At 35.9% G+C, this 14,881-nt stretch overlaps 1 protein-coding gene across 1 annotated transcript in view; it reads right to left on the bottom strand.

The window, feature by feature from the left end:
* Positions 1-14,881, bottom strand: part of NID2 (nidogen 2) — a 158,090-nt gene that overhangs the window by 120,142 nt on the left and 23,067 nt on the right. The window contains 1 exon segment of the mRNA XM_020974850.1: positions 1,600-1,832. Coding sequence (XP_020830509.1) covers positions 1,600-1,832 — 233 coding nt within the window.

Here is a 14,881-nt window from a genome sequence, read left to right as displayed (position 1 = left end):
GTTTCTTCTTTCTTCTTCTTCTTCTTCTTCTCTTCTTCTTCTTCTTCTTCTTCTTCTTCTCTTCTTTCTTCTTCTTCTTCTTCTTCTTCTTCTTCTTCTTCTTTTTTTGCTTTTGGTGAGGCAATTGGGGTTAAGTGACTTGGCCAGGGTCACACAGCTAGTAAGTTACACCTGTCTAAGACTGGATTTGAACTCACATCCTCCTGACTCCAAGGCCAGAGCTCTATTCACTGCTCCACCTAGCTGCCCCAGTAGTTTCGTAATATGATGCTGTGATACATCGTTATTATTACAATAATTTAGGACCTGATTTATGTACCCAAATCCAAACTTTACAAAAATGTAATAAGCAAATCGATTTCATTAAGTCAACTTATTTCATTTTGCCATGTTCAAAAACTCTACACTGCCAAAAGCCATGGGATTTCCTCAAGAATCAATCAATAAAGAAAATGGGTTAATGTGCATAATAGAAAACGAGTAATTAATTGAATTGAATAAAAACATGAACTTTCTCACAAAAATCCATTGTTTTCATCTGGAATTCTATAGTACTAATATTTTCCATTACAAGAAAGGCTATTCTTAAAAAGTGATTTTAAGGAAGAATGAAAAATCAAAGTTAGTTTATATACATTAAACATGTTTGTGAAAAAATATTGTTTGCATAGTTGAAAAATAAGAGAAATTGAAAAAGATAACGGAAAATCTTACAAATGTAAGAATAATGAATTTGATATCATATAAAAAGTATTATGTCCATGAAATTCCATCTTGCAGTAGCTACGGTAATCTTCAAATAATAAAAGAATTTAAATGATATTTTAAAAAGTTGAAATTACTACTCAGCTAGATTTAAACCACTCTCTTCTCTCTTGTGTCATATATAAGCATATATCAGCACCTGTAAGAGGTGCTGATTTTAATATGTCCTTAAATGCAAGGTCATCTGGAAAACTTGATTATAGGGGGAATATAAATTTTTGTTTTCCTCAATAACAGGAAACAAAGCTAGAGGTAATAAACGGGCATAAAATGACTACACAATTGCTACATAAGTAGCACTCAAAGGACAGTAAGTCTTCATTGATTTCAAATTTAAAGAATGCGTACATATTTAAGATTGGTACACTCTGATTAAATCTAAGGATCTCAATGAGACTTGAACTTAGGTTTGAGCTACTGATTGTTGAACTTGGAATTTCTGATCTCTTTGAGGGAAATGAAGAATATTTAGAGAAATCTCCCCAAAATGAATGAAACTAAAAGGTGTTTCTGAAGGCAAGTAGTGAAATATGTCTGAGGGGCAGCTAGGTGGCACAGTGGATAGAGCACTGGCCCTGAAGTTAGGAGGACCTGAGTTCAAATCCTGCCTCAGAAACATAACCCTTACTAGCTGTGTGACCCTGGGCAAGTCACTTAATCCCATTGCCTAGCCAAAAAAAAAATCAAACAAAAAAAAAGCCAAAGAAAGTGGGATTTGAGTGGGACTTGGAGGAAGCAACAAAGGTAGCCTTGTGCAGCTTCTAAAAACTTAACAAATTCAAGTATGTGAGAGTTTAAGTAAAGCAAAAAACTGAGTGAATGTTTATTACTTACTGGTAGAGATTTTTCACAGATTGTTCAGTGCTAGTTACACTAAAATAAATCCCTTCTCTCTTCTGATAGTTGTCTTTACCTCGGCTGAAACCCACTCTGGCTGGGAGTTCAAGCTGTGTATCAGAAGATTCTTTGGGACAAGTTCCAAAGAATTGAAGACCATTGGTAGGATAAAGAAAAAGAGCGTAGGTATCAAACTCATCAAATGCCAAGACTACCTGAAAAGTATTCATCTGTGAAAAAAAAACATGAATTAGAGACAAAACATTCATAAAAACTTAGACAACAGCAAATAGTAAAGTACTATAGATTTTTTTTCTAATAAGAATTGTTACTAACATGAAATTTCTCCAAATTACTCCAATCTAAAACACTAGTAGTATTTTGAAAATGTAATTTCCAAAGTTACATAACTTTGTTTAATTTCATTTGCTGAGAGAAATGGATTTAACTTTTATCTTGAGAAGAAACAAAAACCAAATTCTTAAAAAAAAAAAACCTCAATTTTAACTGGGATGATGGAAGACTTGAATGTTAGGACTATATTTCCAGAACTAAGGAAGTCAGTAATTGTACTAATGATTAAAGGCTTCAATATTTCTCACAGCTTACACACTGCAAATAACTGTTTCTGTCTTTGTTTAATTGTTTGTTACATTGTTAATAAATGCTATAACTAGAAATTTTGATTTTTTTTAAGACTAACAGTATAGCGGGCTTGATTAGGAAAAGAGTTAACTCCAGTTTATTTTAAATACAATACTTAATAAACTGTAGTAGAGCTTCAGAAGGCAGTGATTAATTAATAAGTAATGTTGTAATTTACTGATTAATGTGGTAATACAAAAACATACCCTTTTATAATTATTCTCAGAAAGCTAGGTGGTACATTGGATTGAATGCTAGGCCAGGCATCAAGAAGAATTGAATTCAAATCTGACCTTAGCATTTACAAAAAGTATAATCCTTGGTAAGTCATTTAACCTATGTCTGCTTCAGTTTCCTTAACTGTAAAATGGAGGTAATACCAGCATCTACTTCCTAGGGTTGTTGTAAGGATTACAGAAGATATTTTTTAAGTGCTTAGCACAATACCTGACAATAAATACTTATTTCCTGACTTCCTTATTATACTTACTTATTATTCTTATTATTTAGGATGAATAAGGAAAACACATTAGTAGCAGGTATAAAAAGGATCGTCCATTCTACCTAGGTTATATATGAAATTGTGCAGCCCCTAAAGTCCTCTTACACAAATGAAATGCATATGTACACTGAGAAACAACAAAGTCTAGTAGATTCAGGGTCTGTCTTGGAGCCAGAAAGACTGTGCTGCCTTGACATACACTATGTTGTATGGGACAAGTGAAAGTTTCTCATGTTAAGACGTAAGCTATGCTCCAAAAATGTACTAAGGCTTCAGCATGAGCTAGGCCTAAGTTTCACTTTCATTTTTGGGGAAGGGGGTTGTGCACCAGCTGCCCACCCCCCTCCCTTGTTTTATAACCACCCCTTCTGTTGTTTTGTGCCTTAACTTTACCAAATAAGGTAATCTTCTAGTTCTCAAGCAAGTTTTGAGTAAAATGTATTTCTTGGGGTCTAAATATAGACTGTGAAGTCTCTTGCCTCAGCCAATGAGGATAAAGAGATTGAGACAAACAGGTGGGGAGGGGGGCTTTTGGAGTGGTTTGTCTAAGACTGTATGTACTGCTTGCTCTGCTGTTTGTGCTGGGCTTCCCTACTCCAGTCTGCCCTGGGTAGGAGACACCCAACTCTTGCATGAGACTTGCTACAATAAAACCTTCTGTTTTCTACCTGGAGAAACCTCTGAGTTTTTTATTTGAGTAAGTGGTCTCAATCCCACTCAGTGGGGGGCTTGTCCCGGGATTTTCTTTGATTAGGGAGAGGGCTTCCCTGCCGAGGTCAAGACAAGCACGCATCTGAGATTTCTCGGAGGCTTTGAGCCCTGGAGGGAGGTTGCTACCCAGTCATTGAAATACACCTGAAGAGAGGGACTCAGAGAAACAGAAGGTTTGTTAGGGCTCCAACACTTAGGGACAAAACTGAGAAATTCCATCCGGCTGGTGGCTGAGAGCAGTCACATAAGTTTTACATGTGCAACCCAGAGGTCTAGAGGTAATTGGCATGGGGTGAGGGCCCTTTAGGACGGGCTCTAGTTTGGGCAGAGTCTGGGCCTAATCAAATTGCAGAATAGAAACCTCATGGAAGGATGCCACTGAGAAAGCCTCATGGGTGACTGGTGAAGAGTAGGTGACCCTCCTCGGTAATTTGGCTGAGTCTATCTTTAGACTCGGAGAGTTCGGTGACAGCTCCTGTAAACTCCCTAGGTGAGGGCCTACGGGTTCCCTAAGAATGGGAAACGGGCAATCTAAATCTGCACAATCAGAGCGCAAATGTGAGGTACCTATAGACAGTCCTTTAGGCAATCGATTGCAGAATTGGAATGGACTACCAAAATATAGAGGAAAAGCTAAAAAGAAAATGATTAACTATCATTTGATGATTTGAGGATTCTACAGGGCAGAGGGTTGTTGTGTCAATTTTCTTTTTTTGTTTGTGTCTGTGCGTGGTGTGAATGAATATAGTGTTAACAGTGTTTGATAGTAAAAGATTTGGCAAGAAAAGCATTCCAAGTGCAGCAGCTCACTCTGGAGTGCAGCTTTCTCTTCCCTCTCACTCACTGATAACAGCAGCCTCAGAGGGGTGGGGCTGGATGGGAGAGAGACAAAGAAATACTTTATTATTTAGCTTATATGATTGGTAAAAAGGCAAGTTGAGAAGGATTTTCGAAGTGTCAGGTCAGAATTAGAAAGAAATAAGATATGTGCAGTTTTAAAGGGACTTTAGTCAAAGTCCATTAAAAAGAAAGGCAAGAAAGTTTAAGCTTGTAGGAGAGGGAATATGTGTAGAAAGCTTAAGGAAAGCATAATTTATTTGCACAGTGTGAATAGAGGGTTTTGAAACTAAGAAGGTTTTGAAACCTTTGGAAAAAATAATAATAATTTCTCCCTCTCTCTCTGCATTCTAATTCTGGCCAAATTTGAGTGTGGAGACAGAGAGAGAAAAAGGGAATCTTTCCCCCTCAGATCAGAGAGAGAGGTAGCACTTAATCTTTTCTACCTCTCATAAAAGAGAGAAGTTTTTGTGTACCAGAACACAATCAGTTTGGGAAGAGAGAGGGAGGGAGAGCCCTATTCAATTATCTCCCTTCAGATTTGCAAAAAGAAAGCTGAATAGCTTTAGATGGTTTAAGAAGTTGAGAAGGTGTGAGGAAGTGGTCTGTTTAAACTAGAAAGATGGAAAAATAAAATTTTTTTTTGGCCTAATTTACAAACCAATAGATAAAGTTATGGGGAGATGGAAGGAATTATGTCCATCCACCTTTCAGGCTAGATCCATAGATGGGTTCTATTAGATCTAATGTGGATACTGACTATGGTAAAGAGATTGGTTATTGTGGGAAAGCAAAAAGAAGTAGTCAGAATACTGGTCCAGTACATTTTTAAACTGACTTGATTGTAATAGGTGATTCTAAACTGTTTGTAAAACTTTCGCAAGAAAATGTGGACATGAATGTGGATAATATCCCTTTATAAAGGGCCAAGGGTATTGAATTTAGACATGTATATTTGTATAATTTTGAGAGCACCTATTGTTATTTGGCATTAAGAAATTTATCAATTATGTGGCCTCAGGAGACTGTTGAATCTGATGAAGGGGTCTAGAAAGAAAGAAAGATTTTTTTATTGAGTCTATTTTCAACTGTATTAGTTATGTTGCTGGAAGGGCAATTTCTTTTATAATCTGGAATGTTAAATTAATTGTGCCTTCAGGGAAAAGAGAAAAAGGAATGAATCTGGCTGTTGGGGTATTCTATATGGTCCTGTTTTGTAACATTTCCTTTTTAAGTATTGTAACTGAAGAAAGCATAAAATTTCCAAATTTTGTGTTGACTGTTTTAATGCTAAAACCTAGAATTGTTAATTGATTATTTGTGTGTGAAAAGAAGGGGCACAAGGCAATTACTCCTTATGTTGGAAACTTGCCAAGGTCCCTGGAAACCAACAGGGGGAGGGTTAACATAACCCCTCTTAAGATCAAATTTGGAACCCACTACAGTGGTTTGAGTAAAACAATATCCTGTATCTCTAGAGGGGAGGCGAGGACTCAGACTGGTGATTCAGGGGCTATTGGAAGGGGGACTTCTTGAACCCCATATTTCCCCCTTCAATACCTCCATCTTGCTGGTCCGGAAAAGGAATGGAACATATAGACTAGTCCAAGATTTAAGGGAAGTTAACAAGGTTGTATTACCATGCCACCCAGTGGTCCCTGACCCCTACATGATTTTGGAAAGAGTAAATGAAGACAGTAGGTGGTTCAATGTAATTGATTTGAAAGTTGCATTCTGGGCCTACCCCTTAGACCCTAGTAGTAGGGATATCTTTGCCTTCCAGTGGGAGGATCCTGAGACTGGGAGAAAGCAGTAGTATAGGTGGTGCGTCCTGCCCCAGGGGTATACTGAATCACCAAATTTGTTTGGACAAGTTCTTGAGAGAATCCTGGAAGGGTTTAGAGCTCCCCTTGGGACACAGGTATTACAATATGTAGATGATTTGCTGGTGACAGGTAAAAAGAGAACAGAAACCAGTGAGGCTTCAATCAAATTGATAAACTATTTGGAATCAGAAGGTTTGAGGATTTCTAAACATAAATTACAATTCATGGAATGAAAGGTGAAATGTCTGGGACGTTTAATAAGTGAGGGGCAGAAGAAGCTGGACCCAGAGTGGGTAGCAGGAATCCTTCAAACTCCCCTCCCAAAAACTAAGAGGGAACTCAGAAAGTTCCTGGGACTAGTAGGATACTGTAGAAATAGGATTGATTCATATGTGTCCCTCACGAAACCCTTGTACCAATACTTATTGGAAGAAGAACCAGAACAAATTAGATGGGGCCATGGTGGGGGGATTTAAAAAGTTAAAGGAGGTTCTCACCTCCCCTCCCCTCCTGTTTTGACACTCCCTTCACTGAAGAAACCCTTTCACTTATTTGTGAATGTGGACAAAGGGGTAGCACTGGGGGGTCTTGACCCAAATAAGGGAGGAGGCAGAAGAGACCTGTGGCTTTCTTATCAAAAGTCCTGGATTCTGTGGCTAGAAGGTGGCCAATCTGTATTCAAGCAGTGGCAGCTACTTCAATACTAGTGGAGGAGAGTAGAAAGCTGACCTTTGGGGGGAAGCTTGATAGTGAGCGTTCCCCATCAGGTACGAGCTTTACCGAAAAATTCTGCCCAAATATGTGAACTATATGCTTATGGCAACTCCATGAGAGTAAAAGTAACAATATCTGGCTTTAAGCTGTGATTAGTGAGACTTGCTGTTTGAGGGAAAAGGCTCTTGGGACTATAACTAATTTTGTTTTGAATTTGAATTTGGGTATAATTGTCTGCATTAAATCAGAGAGAAATGCCACAAGAACAGGTGGAGGTCTGCTCAGAGGAAATGTGATTTATCTGGGAAAAAGCTGAGGGGACAATCTTAGCCTCAATCTAGGATGGGATGCTACTGGCTCAGTTTCCCCATTGTGTTCCTTTGGGAAGGAATGTTTCTCACCTGACTATTTCTGAGTCTGGCTATGATGTGGAACAGATACTGTATGATTGGAGAACTCCAACTCTTATCTGAATTTAAACAAAGCTGAGGATGTTTTATCCTCTCATATGTGATACGTCACATGTCCCTGCTCTTTTTCCTTCTATAGCAAATTTCTATAATCAGAAGATTTAACAAATTTACTTAAATAATTGATTATGGAGCATCTTAGGTTATTATAGAATTGGGACTAGTGTTCCTGTATGAGTTAGGGTCTTTTAATTCTTGGTAATGGTATGGAGATAATCAGGGGCTTATGTTATTGTGTTATTTGGATAATATCATACTCGTCTAAAGTTTTGTCACCATTGATTAATAATGTTAAAAGAAGAATGGCTTGTGGAAATGCCATCAAAGAAACAAGGCATGACTAAAATTTTAAGATTATATATGCACTGTGTTAAAAATTGATATGTATGTACTGGAGCCTGTGATTAATTCCATAGATTAATGTAAAGTATAAGACATTGGGTTCTGATGTGAATTTCTTGAACATGACAATTGGCCATGGTTCCAATTTTGAGTTTGTAAAAATGATCAGGGTTATAAGGATTAGAAAAGTAATTTGCAATTGTGCTGAGGTCACTTTTATGGGAGAATGGACAGAAAGCTGGTTCCTACAGGAAGAGGAAGATGATGAGATGCTGTGCTGGAGATGGCTGGAGCAAATACCAAGGGCAAGAGGACTTCATTGATGATGTTCCCTGCCAGACAGCTGTATAAGAAAAGACTTTCTGATCCTTAAAGGGACAATTGCATTGTTGTTTTCTTTTGGGTCTCTGTATCTGCATTTATGAAGGGACTGCTCCTTTGATTTGTCAATGTTTAGATTAATGCCTATATTTACTTAAAGGGGTGATGGTTAGAGAAGAAAAAGAGTGGAGAAGAATTTGAATTATTTAATGTGATTGTAAAAGGTACCAAGAGTGCAAAGTGTTAAAGATATCATAAGAATGATAATTTCTATATATGTGATGATATGAAGATGTAATTGATGTTATCTTAAGTTTATGGTTTATGTTACAAAAGTTATTATTGTTTCTAAATTATATTGTGTTTCTAAAATTCTTAGATTGTAAAATTTGAGAGGAATTATTGTCCTACTCCTGGTATGTCTCCCCACAATGCGCCTAATTCGACCTAAATTCTTCTTCCTCCAGGGACAAGGAGGCAAACATCTGGGGGTACAAGTATATGATGATTTAGAAAGGAACAAGTGAGCCATTGATACCTCTATTGCTAGCATGGGAAATGCAAATGGATGGGGAGATACTTGGCCCCCTGAAAGGATCACAAAGGAATATGGACCTGCTACTTGGGCACAAGATGGGAGCAGGGGATATCAGACACCGATATATATATATGCTTAACAGAATAATTAGACTCCAAGCAGTGGTGGAAATTATTACTAATCAAACCGCTATGACTACTGACTTCTTGTCTGTTTTTATAGACCAAAGCAGGGAGGCTGTCTTACAACACAGGTTAGTCTTAGATTATCTCTTAGCTGAGGAGGGAGGTGTCTGCAGGAAGCTGAACTTGTCCACTTGTTGTATGAAAATAGATGATGTGGGACAAACCATTAAAGATATTAATAAGGAAATTCAAAAGAGGGCCCATGTTCCAGTTCAGACCTGGTCCTCTTCATTTAATACTCCCTGGTGGTCCTGGTTTGGGGGATCTTGGTGGAAGAAAGTATTATGATTTTTGTTAATAGCAGTAAGTGGAGTCATACTACTCCCTTGCATGGTGCTATTAATTACTACTACTGTACAAAAGACCCTCTCTAGAATGATTACATCAAAAGAACCTGTCAGTGAGTCTATTAGACTAATGATGCTAAGGAATCAAGAGTGGATGACAGTCAATCAGAAAGAAGTAGAGCCTGATCTTGATGAAATAGCAAATAGGGAAACTGAGGAAACCTACCGGTTTTGGTGTGAGAAACTTTCAACTATGAAATGACAGGGGGGAACCATGTGGGACAAGTGAAAGTTTCTCATGTGAAATGTAAGCTATGCTCCAAAAATGTAGTAAGGCTTCAGCATGAGCTGGGCCTAAGTTTCACTTTCGTTTTGGGGGAAGGGGGTTGTGCACCAGCTGCCCATCCCCTCCCTTGTTTTGTAACCCCCCCTTTTGTTTTGTGCCTTAACTTTACCAAATAAGGCAATCTTCTAGCTCTCAAGCAAGTTTTCAGTAAAATGTATCTCTTGGGTTCTAAATACAGACTGTGAGGTCTCTTGCCTCAGCCAATGAGGATAAAGAGACAAACAAGTGGGGAGGGGGGCTTTTTGGAGTGGTTTGCCTAAGACTATATATACTGCCTACTGTTGTTCATGCTTTGCCTCCCTACTCTAGTCCGACGTGGGTAGGAGATGCCCAACTCTCATGTGAGACTTGCTAGAATAAAACCTTCTGTTTTCTACCTGGAGAAACCTCTGAGTTTTTATTTGGGGTAAGTGGTCTTGAATCCCACTCATATGTGACCCTAGGAAAGTCACTTAACCTCTCAGTAGTCTAGGCAAACCTTTAAAAGTGTTATAGATAAGGTACCAGATTATAAGAGTGGAGGGAAGTCTTTATCAATGGAATAATTCTGAACCATATCCCCATGTACATCCTACCATTCATCTGAGAGATAGATTAGCAAAAGCTGGGAGACTACAGTGTGAGGAAGGTACAATTCCTTTTGAATTCTATTGGTTTTGAAGTGGAGGAAGACTGCTTTTGAACAGGATCTAAAGTGGCTGTTGAGGGGCCAGCCTTCATTTGCCAGACTAATTGAAGTGAAGAGTGATGGGAAGTCTCCATTTATCAAAAGAAGAGGTCTAAGTGGAAGACATTGTACAGAGAGTGGTAGAGAAAGAAAGGTGGTAATCAAACACGAGTGACAAGTGAAAAGAAACTGGCCACAGACTTCAAAAAATTAATCAAGGAGAAGATGAAATTGTATTGTTGATGAGACAGCAAAGCCATTTGTTGGTCTTCTTTGCTTCTTCTATACTTTACCAGGATCTTAGACTGCAGAAACCACCACCCTATTTGCTTGTCCAACCATGTCTTTCCCATTACTCATTCAGAGTAAGAGGATAGGATAAAGAAAAAGCATAACAGGGATCCAAGTACTCACTCCCAGCTTCGGTATTACTATAGCCCATTGCTCCTAAAAACACTTAGTTGAAGGTCATTTGGCCACTGCATTGATCAGAACTCTTAATATATTCAAAGTTGTTTTCTTTCCCACTGTTTTTTTAGTGTTCTCACATCTTCTCACTTTACTCTGCATTTGTTCATACTTTCTAATCTTATCTAAAATCATCTTTCATCTTTTCTTATGTTGTAATAATACTCAATTATATTCACGTAATATAATTTTGGCGCTACTCCCAACTTATGAACTTCTACTTAGATTCTCCTTTGCTTTATTTTTCCCTCTTAAGGATCAGGAAGTTTCTTTTGCTTGTGACTATTCCCTCCCTTATATTATTCTCTTTCTTCCTAACCCCCCTTGTTTCTCTTTTGAGTTTCATGTATTTCTACATCAAAATGTTTGTGTATGTATTTAATTCACCTTTGTCTAGTTCAGATAATAGTGAAGTGCAGCTCATGAGCACTACTACTCTCTCTACCTTCTTATTCCATGTTTGTTTTCTCTCACATACCCCAATTATAAGAAATAGTAAACTCGTCCTGTTTTTCTTCCTTGGCCACACTAGTGTATTCCTTTTACACTCTCTTCTATTTCCTCTCTTAAAACTTTTAGAACATAAGCAATTTACTCATAGGTCCCCTGCTCTTCTTATTGAACTCCCTCAGTACTCTTTGAAGATATTAGCATTCTGAAAGAAGACTTTTTTTTAATTATCAAGCATTTTAAAAATTAATCTGCCCCTTCTACCCTCTCATTCAGGAATTTTTAAAAAACTCTCAAAATGAAGGCCTCAGTACATGCTGCATAGTTCAACAAAACTAATTTCCACATTAGCCACATCTCAAAATGTATGTTTCTGTATGCCTTTTGAAATTTAATCACCTCTCCATCAGGAGGATAGTTTTGTGTTTCATCTTCATTGACCAGAGTTCTAAAGTTTTTCAAAATCATTTTTCCTTATAATATTATTATTTAATAGATTGCACTCCTAATTCTGCTCACTTCAATCTGCATCAATTCACAGAATTCCTATGAAATTGTCCATTTCACTCTTTCTGCTGCACAATAATACTGCATTACATTTATAAACTGAAATTAGTTATCCATTTTCCAACAGGATATCCTTTTATTTCCATTTTTATACCAGAAAAAAGAGCTACTAGAAACACATTGATGCTTTCCTCTTCCTTTGATTTCTTTGTGTATATAGAAGTAAAAAAACTAGGTCAAAAGGTACGAACATTTTAACAAATTTGAGGCACAGTTTCAAATTACTTTCTAGAATGGCTGTACCAATTTATAGCATTATCAGTAGTTCAGTAGTGTGTTTTCCTACAAAAATTCCAACTTTTATTATTTTCTTCTTTTGTCATTTTTGCCAGTCTGATAAAAATGAGGAAGAACCTCAAAAGTTTTTTTATTACCTATTGGTAATTTAGATCATTTTTTCACATGATTGTTGATAGCTTGATTTCTTCTTCTGAAAACTCTCTTTACAGCATTATCTACAGAGGAATAGCACTCAGGCTTATAAATGTGAATCAGTTCCTTAATATATCTTAGACATGAAACCTTTACTGAAGAATTTTATTGCACATATGTTTACCCATTTGCCCATATTGCATCAAAATTTACTACAAGATTTATTTGTTCAACAACTTTTTAATTTTATGTAATCAAAATTATCCATGTTATCTTATGTCTCTGTTATTTCTCTATCACTTCTTTAGTCATGAACTCTTCCCCTATCCACAGGCAATTGTTAAAGGCAATTTTTTAATTTAAAAAGGCAATTTAAAGGCAATTTCCCCCCCTCCTTTTCATTTGTTTATGATGTAAATTTTTATATCTAGGTCATTTATAGCCTATCTTGATGTATGGTGTGAAGTATTGGCCTGAACTTAATTTCTGCCAAATTATCACCCAATTTTCTCAGAAGTTTTTGTAAAATTGTGATTCTCCCTCCAAGAAACTGGGGTATTTGAATTTATCAACCACTTGGTTGCTCTCTATATTTAATATATTGTGTACCTAATCTTACTGACTCTCTATTTCTTAACTATTGGCAAATTGAGGAATGGAAGGCTGAAAAAAAGCAATAAACTGGGAGAAGGAAGAGAAAAAGTAAAGAAAATTATGTTAGACAAGAAGTGCACAAGGAAGAGTTTTAACAATGGAGGGGCAATGGAGAAGAGGTAGTAGGCAATACTTAAAACTTACTCTCATCTGAACTGATTCAAAAATAAATACACACAAACACACACAAACATATGCACAAACAGAGCTAGATATAGAAATTCATCTTAGAAAAGGGAGGGGTAATAAGAGGGAAGGTACATCAAGAGAGGAAGTGGCCAGAAGCAAAATCGACTCTTGAGGAGGAGATACGGGACAAAGAGGAAGGAAGGGAGGGAGAGAGACAGAGAGTGACAGAGAGAGAGAGAGAGAGAGAGAGAGAGAGAGAGAGAGAGAGAGAGAGAGAGAGAGAGAGAGAGAGAGAGAGCGCTAAATTGAAGAGAAAAAGATGGAGGGAAATACACAGTTAGCAATCATAACCATGAATGTGAATGGGATGAACTCACAAAACAGAAGAGGATAGTAGAGTGGATTAGAAGCCAGAATTTAAAAATGTTATTTACAAGAAACACACTTGACACAAAAAGACATACTCAGAATTTAAATAAGGAGTTAGATCAGCATCTAATAAGCTTCAGGGATCACAATCAAAATTGCAGATAAAACAAAAGCAAAAATAGAACTAATTAGAGAAACTACATTTAGCTAAAAATGTTAAACATTTATTATAATAATATTAAAATTAATATCAATACTGAACTTAAATGAGGCAAATCATAACATCCAAATTCTTAAAGGAAAAGTTAAGTGAGAAAATAGAAGGAAATAGACAGTAAAACTATACTAGTGAGGGACTTCAATTTATTCTTTTCAGACTAAGATAAATCTAATCATGAAATAAATAAGAAAGAAGTTAAGAAGACGAATAGAATTTTAGAAAAGTTAGATATGACAGACTCCTAGAGAATAACGAATGGGATAGAAAGAAATGGAACAGAAAGAAAACAGAAACAGCTTTTGCTCAGCTGTGTATGGCACCTTCATAAAAACTGACTTATGTATTAGGACATAATGATGTTATACACAAATGCAGAAAATTGGAAATAGTAAATGCACCTTTTTTGAGACCATAATACAACAAAAAGTATATTCAATGAAGGGCATTGGAAGTATAGATTAAAAATTAATTGAAAACTAAATAATCTAATCCCAAAGAATGAGTGGATCAAAGAATAAATCACAGAAAAAACAATTTCATTAAAGTTAATAAAAACAATGAAAACATAACACAATTTGTGGGATGCAGTCAAAATAGTAGGGACAATTTACATCTCTACATTTTTATTTATATTTATTTCTTATACCTCTAAGTTTTAGAGCTATAAAGTGTATATCTCCAAATCTCTAAAAGCAATAAGAGAAAGAGAAGATCAATGAATTGGGTCTGCAGCTAAATAAACTAGAAATACAACAAATTTTAAAATCCCCAATTATACACAAAAAATAGAAATCCTGAAAACTAAAGGAGAGATTAATTAAAAGTAGAAAAATTGAACTAAAAATAAAAGAGCTAGTTTTATTTTTAAAAAAATAGATAAATCATTGGTTAATGTAATTTAAAAAAAAGAAAGAAGATAACCAAATTACCAGGATTAATAATGAAAATAGTGAATACAACACCAATGAAGAAGAAATTTAAGCAATTATTAAGGGCTATTTTGCCCAACTATATGCCAATAAAATTAATAAATAACCTAAATGAAATTTTTTTAAAAAATTAAAAATGCCCAGATTCACAGAAGAGGAAATAGAATATTTAAATAACTCTGTTAGAAAAAGAAATTGAACAAACCATAAATGAACTCCCTAAGAAAAAAACACAGGACCAGATGGATTTACAAGTGAATTACACCAAACATTTAAAGAACAATTAATTCTAATATTATATAAACTGTATGAAATAAAAGGTAAAGATGGAGTCTTATCAAATTCCTTCTATAGCACAAATGTGGTTTTGATACCTAACCCAGCGACAGCAAAAACAGAGGTAGAAAACTTAGACCAGTTTCTTTAATGAATATTGATGTAAAAAGTTTTTAACTGAAACACTAACATGGAGATTATAGCAATTTATCACAAAGATTATACACTTAATATCAATTTTAAAACTATCAGCATAATTAACTGTATCAATAACAGAGCAATAAATATCATGTGATTATATCAATAGATGCAGAAAAAGTTTTCAACATAAAACCATACCCATTCCTAGAATAAACAATAGAAATCCTCGGAATAAATAGAACTTTTCTTAAAATAACAAGGTGTCTATCTAAAATTTAATCAAACATTACCAATAATAGAAATAAATTAGAAG

This window comes from Phascolarctos cinereus, unplaced genomic scaffold (assembly GCF_003287225.1).
Source record: "Phascolarctos cinereus isolate Bilbo 61053 unplaced genomic scaffold, phaCin_HiC Scaffold_3;HRSCAF=262, whole genome shotgun sequence".
Lineage (NCBI taxonomy): Eukaryota > Metazoa > Chordata > Mammalia > Diprotodontia > Phascolarctidae > Phascolarctos > Phascolarctos cinereus.
This window is presented reverse-complemented; position numbering and strand designations above follow the sequence as displayed.